Raw genomic sequence first — 16,193 nt, forward strand, 5'->3', positions numbered from 1 at the left:
CAATAGGCACCAAAACGATAAACAGAGATAGCGTCTGTCCAATATTTAAGGGGAGGGAATTCCACAGGGTAGGTGCTGCCACACTCACCAATTAATCACCAGTTATGATGTCCTTTATTCATCCAACTCCATGCTAACCCCTGGTGGCCAGTTTTGACTGCAGAACAGATTAAGTCCAATGCTCACTATACAACTGGGATTATGGGCATTTAGAAATGATAGAAAATGGGAAATTATTCCTGAAAAATCCTTGAAGCTCTGGTGCAATTATTATAAAAAGAAAGAAGATCTATAATGGAGTATGTAATTGGGGGGGAGTGGTTTCACCTCTTTGTCAATTCACACTTGTGCATAGAAATAAAATGAGTGGTCTTACTGAGACTCACACTGTATCACAGATTTCCAGAGATCAAGAAGAGTTATTCACTAACAGGTAAAAATCCTTGCAGTTTAAGAACATACCTATGGAGGACTTCCTGGTGAGCACCTGTGGTGGGTTGAGGTTCCCTGAATGAGCTCTGTATCAGGCAAATTTCAAGTGGTAAATATGCTGTTTAGGAGCATTTCTTTGAACAGCTAAAGATCCTCTCTGGATAAGGAGAGTGCCTGAGATTTACCATAAGTGTCTCGAAAAGTCTTTGCTTGTAAGAGACCACCGAGGAGTCGGAGGTTGAATGCGAACGGAGCGGAGAACGAGACCTAGGATTACAAACAAGCTTTACCACTTCAAAGAGCCTTGTGTTAGGCACAAGATCCGCATACAGCTCACCTTCTTAATCACTTTATTGGGGCTATTTATGTTGGAAGAGAGGTTTATCGAAGGTCAGTTGAAATTTAAGCCTTGGTGAATTACCTTTTTTTTACATGCTAACAACGAAGAAAAATGGTGGTTATAAGAGACTTTATTTAAATTTAAATGGCAAGGAGCTTAAAAGGAACTTGGATATAGAAAGCATGTAATGGAAAAGGGGTTTTCATCCTTGAAAACTGAAGACTTTCTGACTCAAAAAGATTGTTTTCTCATCTGATAAATCTGCCGTGCTGGTCTGGATGGTGGGAAATATACTATTCATTTTCTTTTACTTTATTCATCTTTGGCAAGGTGTATGATAGGTGGAAAGCTAACTGTGGTTCTATGATGAAATTGGCATTAGGTAGATAGTTATAAGTTACAAGCTGGAAGAACAAAAAAAGAAGAAGAAGATGAAGTTGGGGAGGCTTGTCCCTTTAACTTTTCTACATCATGAATATAAGAAAGACAGGCAAGAATGCAGAAAAGACTCCTGAAAGAAGGGGCTCTGTAGATACGCCAGAAAGGTCAAGCTCTTCAGACTTGGTACAGAAAATGATGGAGGAAATGAGATCTATGAACAGTGATTTACAACAAAATATGGTAAAAATGAGTTTAGATATAAAAGAACAGATGAAACAAGAAATGGATAAAATGAATACAGACTTAAGAAAACAAATGAAACAGGATAAGACTATGATTATGAAAAAAGAAGTTAATGAGATTAAAGAAACAATAGAAGAACTGGTGGGGGAAGTAAAACAAGTTACTGAGAAAATGGGGGTCTTAGAGAGCAAACCTGAAGTCTGAAATGGAAAAAGATTTAGACAATGTGGCATTGTCAGAACTCAGAGAAAAAGAACAATTGTTTGAGATTGAGGGCGATTCCTGAGGATTTGGATGAAGATATTAGAGAAAATGTGGTCCAGGTTATAGCAAACTTTTTGAAATGGGAGGAAGAAATGACTGAATTGGAGATACATAAAGTCTATAGGATAAACACACGATACGCCAGACTGAGAAGAGTTCCGAGAGATGTGTTGGTGCACTTTGTCAGGAAAAGGACTAGAGATATTGTTCTACAGCAACATTTTACTGTTAAAATGCAAGAGGTGATAAAGAAATAATTGTGCTCAAAGAAATTCTCATTAGGATCTTGCGTAAGAGAAAAGACTATATGTTTTTGACAGATAAACTCAAAGAAAGTAATATCCAATTTCGATGGGACAAACTGGAAGGTGTTATTTTTATATACAAACACCAGCGGTTCAGATTGAATACTGTACAGAAAGCAAGAGAATTTTTGGAAAGATTTAAAGATAATATGGAGAAACAACAAATGAAAGATATTGAGTCAGCAGAGACGAAAGTAGGACAGCAACAATTTATCCCTGAAATGGAGGATGATAACTTGGTATTGGGAGATACAGGAATAGACACTTTTTAAATTACAAGCTTAATAATGGGTTACAAATACTTAACTTGGAATATTAATGGAGCCAATGCTCCACAAAAGAGGAAAAAATATTTCATTATCTGAAAAAGTTAAAATTGGATGTAATTTGTTTATAGGAAACTCATATCAGGAAAAAGGATACAAAGTATCTGATTTATAAGAGTTTAGGGGGAGAGTTTGTTTCTGCAGGATTGAAGAAAACAAATGGAGTTGTCCTGTATATAAATTCTGTATTATGTTCATAGTTGATATTAACTGATGAACAGGGTAGATATATAGGAGTGGAAATAACTATACAAGGTCTTAAGACTTTAATTTTGGGTATTTATGTACCAAATGTCAACAAAACAAGATTTTATAAAGGACTTATGGATAAGTTGATAGAGCTCTCATATGAGAATTGGTGTATTATGGGAGATTGGAATGGTGTGGTATCTCCCAAAGAGATAGAAAGTCTGGAAGAAAAATTAAAGTGGCGCAGGGTAAGTTGCCAAAGATCTGTTTTGATTTGCTGGACAACTTAGATTTATTGGATGTATGGAGACACATTAATGGGGATTTAAAAGAATATACGTATTTCTCTGAGAGACACAGAACTTTCTCAAGAATTGATATGATTTGGCTGTCAAAATCTGCAGTGACCAAGGTTTTTAAGGTAGAGATATTACCAAAAACGTTTTCGGACCATAACCCTGTGATCTTAATCTTTTTTTTAAAAAAGAGGTACGTTTTGATGGAGGTTGAATGAGACTCTAATGCAGAAAGAAAAGGTGATTGCAGACTGTAAAAAGAATTTAAAAGAATTTTTTGAAAAGAATTTGAATAAAGGAACGGGTATTACAATGGTTTGGGATGCTAGTAAAGCTTTTATGAGGGGATACCTTATTCAGTATAACTCTGTATTAAAAAAGAAAAAAACAAGAGAAAACACAATTAATTTTGGATGAGATAAACAGGAATGAAGATGAATTAATGAAAACTCCTGCAAAGATATCTATAATAAACCAAATTAAGATGTTACAAAAACAGTTATCAATGTTGACAGTGAGGGAAATTGAGACGAAGATGAATTATGTCAAACAAAGAAGCGTTGACTTTGCAAATAAACCAGGAAAGTGGTTGGCATATAAATTAAGAAAAGAGAGAAAGAAAAAATTGATATTAAAAATTCAAGAAGGGAATGAGGTACCTGGGTGTTACTATTACAAAGACGAACCATATGTTATTTCAAAATAACTATGTTAAGATATGGACAGAAATTAAGAAAGATATGATGAGATGGGATAAATTACAGTTGTCATTATTGGGAAGAATCTCTGTGATAAAAATGAATGTATTGCCTAGAATGATGTTTCTATTTCAAACAATACCTGTGATAGGAAATGATCTACCTTTCAAACAATGGCAAAAAGATATTTCTAAGTTTGTATGGCAAGGGAAAAAAACAAGAATTAAATTAAAATTACTATAGGATGTAAAAGAAAGAGGGGGATTGGGATTGCCAAATTTGAAATTGTATTTTGCTGCCTGTTGTTTAGTTTGGGCGAAGGAACGGATCCTGTTGAGAAATAAAAGGTTATTGGAGTTAGAAAGGCATGACCTGAGGTTTGGACGGCATGGTTATTTGTGGTATGATAAAGTTAAAGTTAATGTAGATTTTAAAAATCACTTTATAAGAGGTGCTCTGTTGAGAATATGGCATAAATATAAACCAAGGCTATGCACTAAAACGCCAGTATGGATCTCAGTGCAGGAAGCTTTTTATAGAAATGAAATTTTAGGAAAAGAAAGATGGCTAACTTATCAAGATCTTTTGGAAAAGGAACAAGGCGAATACAAAATGAAATCGAGGGAACAGCTGGCAGCAGAGGGTTATAGTTTTTATTGATTTTCTTATTTACAGTTGATGGAAAGATTTAAAATTGATAAAAAATCTTTGATTTTGAACAAGGTAAATCTGAGTTTGAAATGAGTTTGTGTACAAATGATGAACATGTAATTGCCAAAATGTATAAACTTTTGCTAAAAATTGAAATGGAAGAAGAAAAAGTTAAAGACTGTATGGTAAAATGGGCTAAGAACTTTGGATATAACATACAAATGGACCAATGGGAAAATATGTGGGCGAAAGGGCTGAAATTTACATTGTGCCATAATCTTAAAGAACACTTATATAAAATGATGTGTCGTTGGTATATGACACCAGAGACACTGTCAAGAATATACAATACTGTTCATAACGAGTGTTGGAAATGTAAGCAACAGGAAGGGACTTTCTACCATATATGGTGGACATGTAAACAAGCAAAAACGTTTTGGAGTCAAATATATAAATTAATGCAGAGAATTTTAAAGGTTAATATTCAATTTAAACCAGAACTCTTTTTGTTGGGCTTGATGGACATACAATCGGAAAGGAATCATGGAAGAGTGATTCAATATATGGTTACTGCAGCGAGATTACTATATGCACACAGATGGAAGGATACAACACTACCAACAATTGAAGAATGGCTACTAAAACTAATGGACTTGGCAGAAATGGATAAGCTGACGTGTCTATTGAGAGAAAAAACAACAGTCACATTTCTCAAGGATTGGGATCCCTTTTTGAGCTTTTTGCGAGCCACAGAAAATGAATTGGTGATATTGGGATTTGATGATTAACTAGATTATTTAATTGAGAAAAAAGGAGATTATGTAATTTATGAGTGAACAAGGTATCTTTAGATGTATCTGTTATAGCTGATCCAAGATAAATTGGAAGTCACCTGTTTTTGCATTTTTTTCTCTTTATCTTTCTTTTGTATTTCATTTGTATTTTATTTTTAAAAATAATAAATAAAAAAATATACTGGAAAAAAAAACATACCTCTGGACAACAGATATTTCTACCAAACTTTAAAAAGCAGGGAAATGGGACAGCTATAGTGAATGCACCAGGGGAGTAGGAGACCTGAACTCCTCTTTGAGATATTGGACTGCCCTACAAATTTGTAAAAATGCAAACACAATTTGGGTTGGTCTTTCACAGTCCAATCCACTTCCTGTGTAGCTTGGAAGAATTTGGTAACATGTGCCTCTGAGCATATGGTGGATACTATGTGCTGTACTTGATGACCTTTTGGACACAGCAAAATGGCCAGTTTGCACTCTTAAACGGCCAGTTTTGGCTGACTGAAATCACATATCCACACCTCCAGTAGACAAAAGTTATTTCCAGATGGTTGGGGGCCTCATAGAACTGACTTTGCACACTTTTCGGAGTATTGCACTTTTTCTGTGCTTCTTGCCATATTCCATCTACCCTACTGGGCATGACATTGACATGTGAACAAGGAACAGTAAAGGATAATACATATAAGAAGCCATTTTATTCCCCCCTCCAATTAGTTTTTTATATTTGTCAGTTGGATGATTTGTGCTACCGTGCATTTCCAGAGTGCTTTCCCAAGTTATCTCATATTTAAAAAATAACTCATTCAGGATGCATTTTAGTCTGGAAATATGTGTCGGGAACCAGAAAAGTAGCCACAGATACAGTTTCTCCTGCAGAATAATTTCACACAATCTGAAACACCAGAAATGTTGCAATTTGTGCTTCCTATGCGGAATAAAATTCATAACAATTAGATTTCTGCTTTTGCTTTTGCTGTTAAATGCTCTCTTGTATTCAGATCAGGTCTCATGACAATAATGTAGCACTTGGGAATGAAGATGCAGCCCAGAAGACCAGCACTGGAGGTCAAGATAGAGAAGACCTGCACGGCTACCATGTATTTCCCCTTTGTGCTCAGATAGGTGGGCACAAAGGAGACCCAAACACTGCAGAAGACCAGCATGCTGAAGGTGATCAGCTTGGCTTCATTGAAGGCCCCAGGCAGCTTCCTGGCTAGGAAAGCCACCGTGAAGCAGATGGCAGCCAGGAAGCCCATGTAGCCGAGGGCACCATAAAACATGGCAACAGACCCCTCATTGCATTGCAGAATAATCTCTCCAGGCTGAGAGTACATGTCAGATTCTGGGAATGGGGGAGAGAGCCCCAGCCAGGTGGTACAGATGACAACTTGGATAGAGGAACAGGAAAAGATAATGGAGATAGCCAGACTCTTCCCCAGCCATGTCTTCAACCTGTTCCCCGGTTTTGTGGCCAGGAACGCCAGCACCACTGTGATGGTTTTTGCCAAGATAGAAGAGACGGCAACTGTGAATATGATGCTGAAGGCTATTTGTCGCACAAGGCAGGTTGCTTTCCCTGGCTGACCAATGAACAGGAAGGAGGACAAAAAGGAGAGCAGGAGGGAGACGAGGAGGATGTAGGAGAGGTCCCGGTTGTTGGCTTTGACAATTGGAGTTTCTAGGAATTGACTGAAGATTCCTAACACAATGCCTGTGGTTAAGGACAAGAAGAGGGCAAAGGAAGTCAAAAGGACCCCCAAATATTCTTCATAGGCCAGGAAGCTGATTGTCTTGGGGATACACTGATCTCGGTCCTTGTTTGGATGCTGGTCTTCTGGACACCTGGTACAATATTCTGCATCTGCAAAGAACAAGATTAATATCTCCCTTATGTCCATCTGTACCAAAGAGGATCACAATCTTAAAAATCCATATCTAATAAAAATCAATAATGTTAGTAAAATCATTTATGACCTAAGTGATCAGGAACTGGTATTAAGAATATTACCTGTTAGGAAAACCTGGAGGAACATGTATGTCTTTCATTGGTGGTGGAAACACTTCACCACTAATGCTCACGTGATCTCAACAGGGAGTGTATTCCACATGGTAGGCATGGTAGGCACAATGGAGGCACTTGTTCCTATGATTTTCTGCTTTTTTTTCTTCATTTTTTGGCAATAGTTGTGTAGGTGTAATCAATATGTGTGGTTTGGCTTAATTTCTAAATAAGAGGTATGGAGTCAACTTTATCTGAGGTCCACTTACATGAAAGTATGTCTTCCCCTGTCCAAAGATGTGCAGAGAATATCTGATGGGGCTTGTTTTGTTTTGGTTTTAGGTTCACATTTTTAGTGAGGAGACAATGGCATTCTGCACATGAGTATTTATTTCCTAAATAAGTACCATATAAGTCCTATTGTGATGAAAATAGCAAGGTTATAAAACTGAATTAGTTACCAATTGCCACTGCTTATTGGTATAAAGCTGCATGAGACGTTTGTACCTGATAACCTAACCACATGTTGGAGGTCATGATGCTTCTTGCATGAAGTTTGACTTTTCTGCATGAGTGCTGTCAGCTTCCCACTTTGGAGGACATTTTCTCACTCTATGTAGGCTTCTAAATGTCATGGCGTGTGACTAAGCAGAAAAGAATATATGCACACAAAAGAAAAATGCAACTGGGTGCTGAAGTGAGGTGCACTTTGCATGTGAACAATCATCACAGACCATTGGGTAGTTATATATTTCCCTTTTAAAAAGCCTTGGATCTCTCAGTGAATCTTTCCCTTCTTTTCTGCTGGAGTCACTCACCTTCCTGAGTGGAGATGGTCCCTTCCGCGCAGGGAATGCAGTCATAGCAGCAAAGTGGCTTTCCTTCCTGAACCACCTTGACGAATCCGGGGCGGCAGCTTTCCACACACCTGGAAGGAGGCAGGGGCTAAGAATGAAGACAAGGAGTGTGAAGTGAAATATGTTTTAGCTGATTTATCTATGGGGACCTCTAGTCACAGATTTAACTTAAGAACTTAAGAAGAGCCTGCTGGATCAGGCCAATGGCCCATTTAGTCCAGCATCCTGTTCTCACAGTGGCCAACCAGTTGCCCATGGGAATCCCACGAGCAGGACCTGAGTGCAAAGAGCCCTCTGTCTCTTGCCATTTCCAGCAACTAGTATTCAGAAGCATACTGCCTCTTCCTATGAAGCACAGCCATCATGGCTAGTAGCCATTGGTAGCCTTTTCCTTCATGCATTGGTCTACTCTTATAAAGCCATCCAGGTTGGTGGTAACCACTTCCTATATGGGAGCAAATTCCGTAGTTTAACTATGTGCAGTGTGAAGGAGTGCTGTGTTTTCTCTGTCTTGAATCTTCCAACATTCACCTTCACTGGATGTCTGTAAGTTCTATTGTTATGGGAGAGGGAGAAAAACTTTTCTTTAACCACTTTTTCCATGCCATGCATAATTTTATACACTTCTATCATGTCACCTCTGACTCCCCTTTTCTCTAAATTAAAACAACCCAGGTGTGGCAACTTTTCCTCATAGGGGAGTTGCTCCATTCCCTTGATCATTTTGGTTGCCCTTTTCTGAATCATTTCCAGCTCTACAATATCCTTGTTGAGGTGAGGAAACCATAACTGTACACAGTATTCCAAATACAATCACAACATAGATTTGAAGTTGAAGCTTGTAACTAAGCTGAAACCTGTGAAACTGAAACAACTGTATTGTCACTTAAGGAGGTGATGCTTGAAGCATAGCATGCTATACGGTAATGTGGCAAATATTCCCAATTCTACTCCAGCTGAACCCAGAGATGATGGAGGATTCAGAGATAATGTTCATCCTAATAATTTTCCTCAACCAAATACAGTCTGATTAAATCTAACACACAGCATAGAGATAGCTCTGTGTTTATTTGTAATTAACTCACTGCCATGACATTTGACAGTAAACAGATTCACATTCCAAGGTTTGTTACCCCTGACCAAATGACTTCTGTCATAAAACCATAAACTTCATGCTTATCTCAAAGCCATAAAATCATGGAGTGATTACTATCAATTATAAGCAATAAAATCAGACTGATAACAAGCCATTAATTACTTCTGTCATACATGTCTAATTAGCTACAATTAGTCGGACACCTTATTTGTTGAAATATTGAAAAATATTCCCTAATCGACAGCTTTTAGCATGTGCAGATGCATGCAAATAAAGTTCATGTCTAAGAGAATTAATGCATGCTATTCTGTAGCTGGAATATATAGTTCTTCTTTCATGTATTCAGATATATAGTGAAAGGTATCATCTTGTTATATTTTAGGATAGTTAATTTTTCTGTGACAACAGTGATAAGCAGCAATGAAGCTAGGAATATCTCATAAATTGAATATCTTCAATGGAAAATATAGTATAAATATTCCTGCATTTTAGCATCAATTCAGTCTTCCATGAAAAGTCTGACACCTTGCTTGCTTGTCCATACAGCCTTGAAGACTCAGGTAATTAAAGGGTAATTCTCAGCTCTGTATCAATCTATAATATCTATTCTTAGGATTTTAATTGTATTGTCTGTTATTATCTTTCTTTACTGTATTTATTTCCTCTTCTACAATGTTTATTAAATAAAGGAAGCTTGGTTTACCGAGCTTATCTGTTTGAAAACTCATTTCCTGAACCCTAAATTTTCTATGTGCCGATACGGGAAGAGGGGGGCCTAACTCTGTCTGTGTCTGGGTTGGAATGGCTTTTTAATATGCTTTTAACCCCCTTTTTAATAATGTATTTAATCCTTTTTGTAAAAAAAGATGTTTTGAAAGCTTTTTTAAAAATGTTTTTAAATATGTTTTGTTTTAATGTATTTTAAAGTCTGTTTGTATGATGTTTTAAAGAGTTTTCAGTGCTTTTGTTTGCTGCCCTGGGCTCTTGCTGGGAGGAAGGGTGGGATATAAACCAAATAATTAATGAATAAATAAATTCTCTTTCTCCTTTTCATGTGGCATCTGTTTCAGGGAGAGCTAAGGGGCAGCTTAACTGCCAGGCTCACGGCCTGCTACATAAATGCCCTATTTAGACTTTTAACCTGAACAGAGCCATCTGTCACAGTAATACAACACTGGGCCTTCTCTGTGGTGGCACCCCAAATGTAGAAATACATCTGTCTGTATTCCTCTACTGAATGCATACATTTTTGCAGGAACTCGCCAGTGTGTAATGGCTTTGATGCACAGCTGGTTAGCAGAGTTGGAGAAAGACCTCCGTTTGAGATCTGGAAGAACGGCTCAACACTGGAGTTGGCAGACATTTGAAGGCCGCCCCACAAAGAGCATGAAACATTTACTGGAGCTGAAGGGATGGGATATACCATGAAATCACCTGGTTGAGCCATTTGGGCCACACAATGGCCTCCTGGTCGATGGTGAGCTGTAGGCCTAGGGGTCCATTTTTGCGTAAATTCCCAAACGTCACCCTGTGGACAGACTTATTGGGAAACAGCACCCAGTTCCCAACATACAAGTTGCCTGCCAGTTCCCCATCCTCATCCAAATACACACTGTCAATGGAAGAATTGTAAAACTGGGAGTTTCCCAGGAAACAGTGAAGCTAAAATAAGAGAGAAAATAAGAGCATTTAGAATATGGGAAACCACACTGTTTGTCCATCCTGCCCCCTATTCTCTCTCTCTAACTTGAGGTTGGTTACAGACTCAACTAGCTGTGTGTCTAGTAAACATGTTGCAAAGGGTCTTATTTGATTCCTGAATGCCCTTGGTCTGCTTTAGAGGTTTGGAAAGACCTATAAACAGAGCTTGCCCTGGTCTTTCTCTGAGGTAGTCACTTCACATAGAACACTTTTGGGATTTTTAAAGGGCAGCGGAATATGCAGCGAAATCCAAACATTTCTTCTCAAAGTTAAGCTGCATTAAGAGTGGAGGAGGGAGAAAGATTCCACAGTGCAGCTCGACAGGTGCCAAAGTCAGACCTTGGTCAGGAGATACAAAGGCTTAGGGAGATCCTGCACAACACCACCTCCATTGCCCAAAGGGCTTGCTCCAAATGGGCCACTGCAGGCAAAGGGCGGGGTTAGTTGAGTGATAGGACTATCTGTGTCCTCCATGGCCAATGGAAGAGGGCATAAAGGGGGGAAAGGAAGCAGTTTCACAATTTCACCTCCCCACTACATTTCACATTTCCTCAGATTGCAATTCCAAGACAATGTTTTTGGAATTGTACAATCACTTGTCATGTTCAGCAGAGGCATCTGTGATAGGAAAGGAAATACCTCCCATGGCTGTAACCTTTGACCTTGCAGCCTGTCCATCACTCTCTGCTTAGATCTAGATAAATACGCAACATCTAAAGCACGAGCCACGGCTTGGGCAGTGTTGTAGATTCTGTAGCTGTCTACAGAGAGGACTTTTTGTAGATCATCTTGGGGCAGCATCTCCAGATTCTCTCTCTCTCTGCATCTTGTCCAGTCTTTCACTGACAATGCATGCTTTATATAGGAACAATTAAAAGCTTTCTCCCCAAACTGCTTGATTGCAGAGAAGACGGGCAGAAAATCATCATATTTTGTCATTTTATTCATTTCAATAAAGAAGGAAAAAATACCACGTATGTGTTGGAAAGCTGAGTAATTGAATATTAAGTCGAAGGAGATGTCCCACATAGCTGTTGTGATCAAGACTTTCCCCTCAATGGGTTTTATGATCTGTATAAATGTTTCTTCTAGAATGAACATTCCCACTGAAACATAATTAATATCTACATAGTAAACAAATATATGAACTTGTTCCCACTTTTGAAATGGAAGAGGATTGTGCCATAATTGATTTGTATTCAGTCGTGTGAAGCTTTCTGAGATGGCAACACAAATGCCACTCCTGAGGAGCAGAGGTGTCAAGGTCTTCATGAACCTCTCTCCATTCTCAGTGTCCATAGCAAGGAGACCAATGAACGTCCATCCGAAGTGCAGGAGCAGCTTGACAATCCCTGGGTACTGGAATTCTTCGTTGGGGACCGTCCGGTAGAAAAAAGGGAACTGGGTCTTATCGCTCAGAACAGGAGAGACAAAAGCATAACTGACCTGGCAAAAAAAGGAAGAATTATGACGTGTCTTGTTTGAGATGAAAGCCCAATATTTTCTTCCAGATCAACACCCATATATTTTCCTTGTAAAAACAAATCTTATTGCTTATACTGTTCCTGACCTATAGGATCAGTCCCTGGTTTATCTATATGAATTCCACACATTCCTGTTTTATATGCTTTTATACTACTTTTACTGGTTGTATGTTATAATTTTGTTTTAATGATTTTCTTACCATTATTATGTGGAACACCACAGATTTTTTTAAAAAATATATTAAACACGTTATAAATAAATAAATACTACGAATCGTTAATAAGTGTCACAACGAGCTCAACAACAAAGGCTCTCTTCTATTCTGCTTTGCACATGCATGCACACACACATGCACAGACACATGCACACACATATATTGGTCACATCCATACCATTCATTGGTGCATGATTCCCCCACCAAAGTGTCCTGGGAACTGTAGTTTGTTAAGGGTGCTGGGAATTGTGGGGGTAAACTACAGTTCACATCATTCTGTCTTGATGTCTCAGTTCTACTTCATTTTTATGAGGGTGTCATTGTGTTGATGCTACACAAAAATTCCCTGCATGAGCGGCACCAAGTTCACAATAAGTATCTGCTTGGAAGTAGAGATGATAGTGTGAGAGAACTAAAATGTGTGTCTGTCCACCAGTAGTGAAACTTCTCTGAAATCATTTGCAATATTATTTCAAGAATTATTATCTGCCTCCAGTCTCACTCAACATGCACCTCTCTCACTTTCTGAATTCCCTGAAGGGATTGCAAAGTGGCATTAGGCTCAGTCTGCAGATGAACCTCTCCCTCTCCGTTCTTACCTGTGGGATTTTATAGATACCCAACAAGCTTGAAATCTGGATGGAGTTTTGGGAGTCAGCCCCTTCGAGAATAGCCAGTAGGTTATTCCATCTTCCACAGTTGTAGTTTGGAACATTCCCCTCCCCAGTAGACAGCAGGTGTAGCAAAGCGTTGTACGTCACCCTTGCATCAAAAAAGTTCTCATAGATGCTGTAGCCCAGGGTGATGTTGGGTAAGAGCCTGGGATTCTGGTTGATCTCCTGAATGGCAAACAAGAAGGAGAGGATCGGCCAGTACTCTGTGATTATTGTCCTGCAAAAAATGTAAATATTACAGCATAATCCTACATTCACTGAATATATGAGATTCAAATTTCCTGTTGTTGACATGGTTCTACAAGCTTGCATGCTGACCCCTTAGATAGGGAGATGTTCACTCTAACCAATATTGGGGAATATTTGTATATGTGTTTGTTTACCATAATGTAACTACCTTTAAGGGTGGGGTTTTGTAAGGGGATATTGATCCTTTTTGCATATCCTCCATTAAGCTTCACCTCTTGCAGAGGCAGTATGCAGACACTCCTTTCAGGAGCATCGTCACACAAGACTGAAAATGGATTGAGACTACAGTTTATTTCTATCTAAGCTAGAGCATATGTTTTTCTAAACATATGAAGGTTGTGAGTAAACATTCTTTATCTCTTTTTACCTAAGATGACTACATCTGTGAGTTATTTGTATCTGAGGGAAAGGTGGGCTGGTTGATGCTCAAAATCCGCTGTTGCATTTATACGAAATAGGACTACATATTGTTCCTATTTCATTTTTAAACCAAACATTTCAGACAATGGAAAGCTCTACATTTAATGTCTAAAAATTATGCTAATACTTATCCAAAGCCAAATCTACAAGCTCCACAGGCAATCCTCACTTAATGGCATGTGTGTGTGTGTATGTGTGAGAGAGACAGAATAGCCTTGTTCACAAATGAACTTTTAAAAAGTTTTAAAAGACAACTAAGTCAGATGATGATTCTAATAATGGAATGAGGCACACACAGCCCTTCAAAGAACAATAGACAAAAGGTTCATTCAATTATGGAGAACACATACTGCTAACTATGTGAATTATTTAGAAGATGGGGGTGACTGGAGGTACTTTAAAATGGAGCACTCGGATAATAAATAAGGAAATGAGAAAGAGGGAGACTTGAAGTGACTTGATTCATCATAGAATCTTGTGTTCTTAACATGCTATGGATCCCATCTGATTTGAAGTCTGTTGATAGCAAAACAGGATTCATCAAAGCTTTGCGTCATTTAATATCGGGGTTGAATAAAAGTAACTAAATTACATGATCCAGGTGTCTGAGAGTGATGTAATTTCACTACACTTTTATAATTCTTAGCATTTACATTGTTCTTTTAGGTGAAAACTCCAGGGGTGCACTCAAGTTTTGCTTCCTTGGAAGGTGATTGCTCCTGGAGGTTTGCGACTGATAGTTGGTTTATTTACACATCTACGCAGGCTGAAGGTTTGCATTCATCCTCTATCAGATCCACTTTCCCATTCATTTTTGGGGAAGGGGGAGACAAGTTCCTCCAGCACTCCCCAGAAACATTACAATACTCTGACATTTTGCTCCAACTCCAAAAATAAAACTAATATTTGGTTTATTTACACATCTATGTGGGCTATAGATTCCCATCACATCCACTTTCTCTATTCATTTTCAGGGGGGGAGGAGACCAGATCCTCCAGCACTCCCCAGAAACACTACAGTTATGTGACACCTGTCTCAACCTCCAAAGGTAGACCTTGCTGCTTCCTCTTGCAGACCCAGATGACTGTGTCTGTGTATGGGGGAAGAGTAAGCCTTTGCTTCCCTTCCACAAGAGTTCATCCATGCAGCATGACCTTCTCAGCAAAAGCAGCATAGCTGTGCCACTCTGCCACAGCCATCATGAAGATAATTGTTTTCACAGTTTGATAATTTTTAATCTGTAGTGTCATAGGATTGAGGTAGCTGGTCAGAATGGTTTCTGGAGTTGACTTGAATGGTTTCTTTGGGTCCCCTCCAAGCCCCTGATTTTATATCAGACCTGTGAAATGTCTTTTTTGCATGTCTAAATAGTTGACACAGGAATAGACACAGAAAGAATGAGCTGGAAGGGCAGGGCTGCTTCTTCCCGCAACTGACCTCTTTGAAGCCCCTAGCCACTATTTCCAGGCACCAGTTGGAGTGACTCTACCTTTTTCCTTCATTCTTATCCTGACATTTGATTTTCCTGGCCACTGTGTCCAATTCCCATGTGCTCTCTATCCAGAGTTCCTCCCCCTTGGGTCCCAAGATGTTGTTGGACTACAACTCCCATAATCCCTGACCATTGGCCAAGATGGCTGGGGCTGATGGGAGCTGTAGTCCAAGAACTTCTTGAAGAAGTCTGCTCTGTATTCCTGTAATATCACAGACTGCAGATCAAGCAACACCTGAGACTGATATTTTTAAGACCCACCCAATTTTGGGAGGGGGATGTTGCGACTTTAAGTTATTTGCAACTTTTTTTAAGGATTCATTTTAAGCTGTTGTAATCCACCATAGGATAGATGCTATTGGAGAAACTGAACAGGGCAAGGTGGTGGTTGGGGGGTGTTGGGGGGCTTTTGCACTTGCAAACCCCAAGAAAGAACTACTTTAGCCACAGGGCAGGGACTGTTCACAGAACTTATAAGTCAGTAAAATTTTATTTTGGTCACAGACCACTACATACACATCATAAATAAATCAAATCCATATAAAATACATAAAATCAAGGCTGAATAGGAGATTACAGGATCCCAACATATCATTTGTCACCAATTTCCATCATACAATGGCAGCAGCACAGGAATGAGGCACTTTAGCTGTAACCTGTGCATTCATATCTGCCAATAAATGCACGAAGTAAAAATCATCAGATTTACCCAGAATGCACTTTAAAATTGGAATAAGAAAAGAGTAACAAAAATCCCTATAAAAAGAACAGTACATAAAACATGACCCACTGTTTCCACTTCTCCCATTCCACATGGGCAGGCCCGTTCATGATGGGCTCCCCTTCTATACCTTCCATCCAGGAGGGCAGATGACAGGGAAAGCTCCTCTGTATGGAGGGATATTCAGATTTGTCCAGTAACACATGGGCACCAACGCTCTTCTGTTGTACATGAACTCAAGGTGCATAACAGCAAAGCTAAAATGATTGAGTAGTTCTATATCCCAGATTCACTGTTGGATAGTAGATTTTGCTTTTACATATACAAGAGCAAGAAGAGGACTTATAAGAAAAGTTGAT

The 16,193-nt window shown here is 38.8% G+C and overlaps 1 protein-coding gene across 1 annotated transcript; it reads right to left on the reverse strand.

Moving 5' to 3' along the window:
- Nucleotides 1-5,875: 5,875 nt before the first annotated feature.
- Nucleotides 5,876-14,432, reverse strand: LOC133379036 (vomeronasal type-2 receptor 26-like). Its single transcript, XM_061613645.1, has 6 exons — nt 14,374-14,432; nt 12,877-13,168; nt 11,218-12,024; nt 10,312-10,539; nt 7,743-7,869; nt 5,876-6,786 (listed from the first exon to the last, which is right to left on the reverse strand). Exons 1-6 carry the CDS (start codon nt 14,430-14,432, stop codon nt 5,876-5,878), a joined length of 2,424 nt encoding a protein of 807 aa, XP_061469629.1.
- Between the last annotated feature and the right edge of the window lie 1,761 nt (nt 14,433-16,193).

Source organism: Rhineura floridana, chromosome 3 (genome assembly GCF_030035675.1).
Source record: "Rhineura floridana isolate rRhiFlo1 chromosome 3, rRhiFlo1.hap2, whole genome shotgun sequence".
NCBI classification, from domain to species: domain Eukaryota; kingdom Metazoa; phylum Chordata; class Lepidosauria; order Squamata; family Rhineuridae; genus Rhineura; species Rhineura floridana.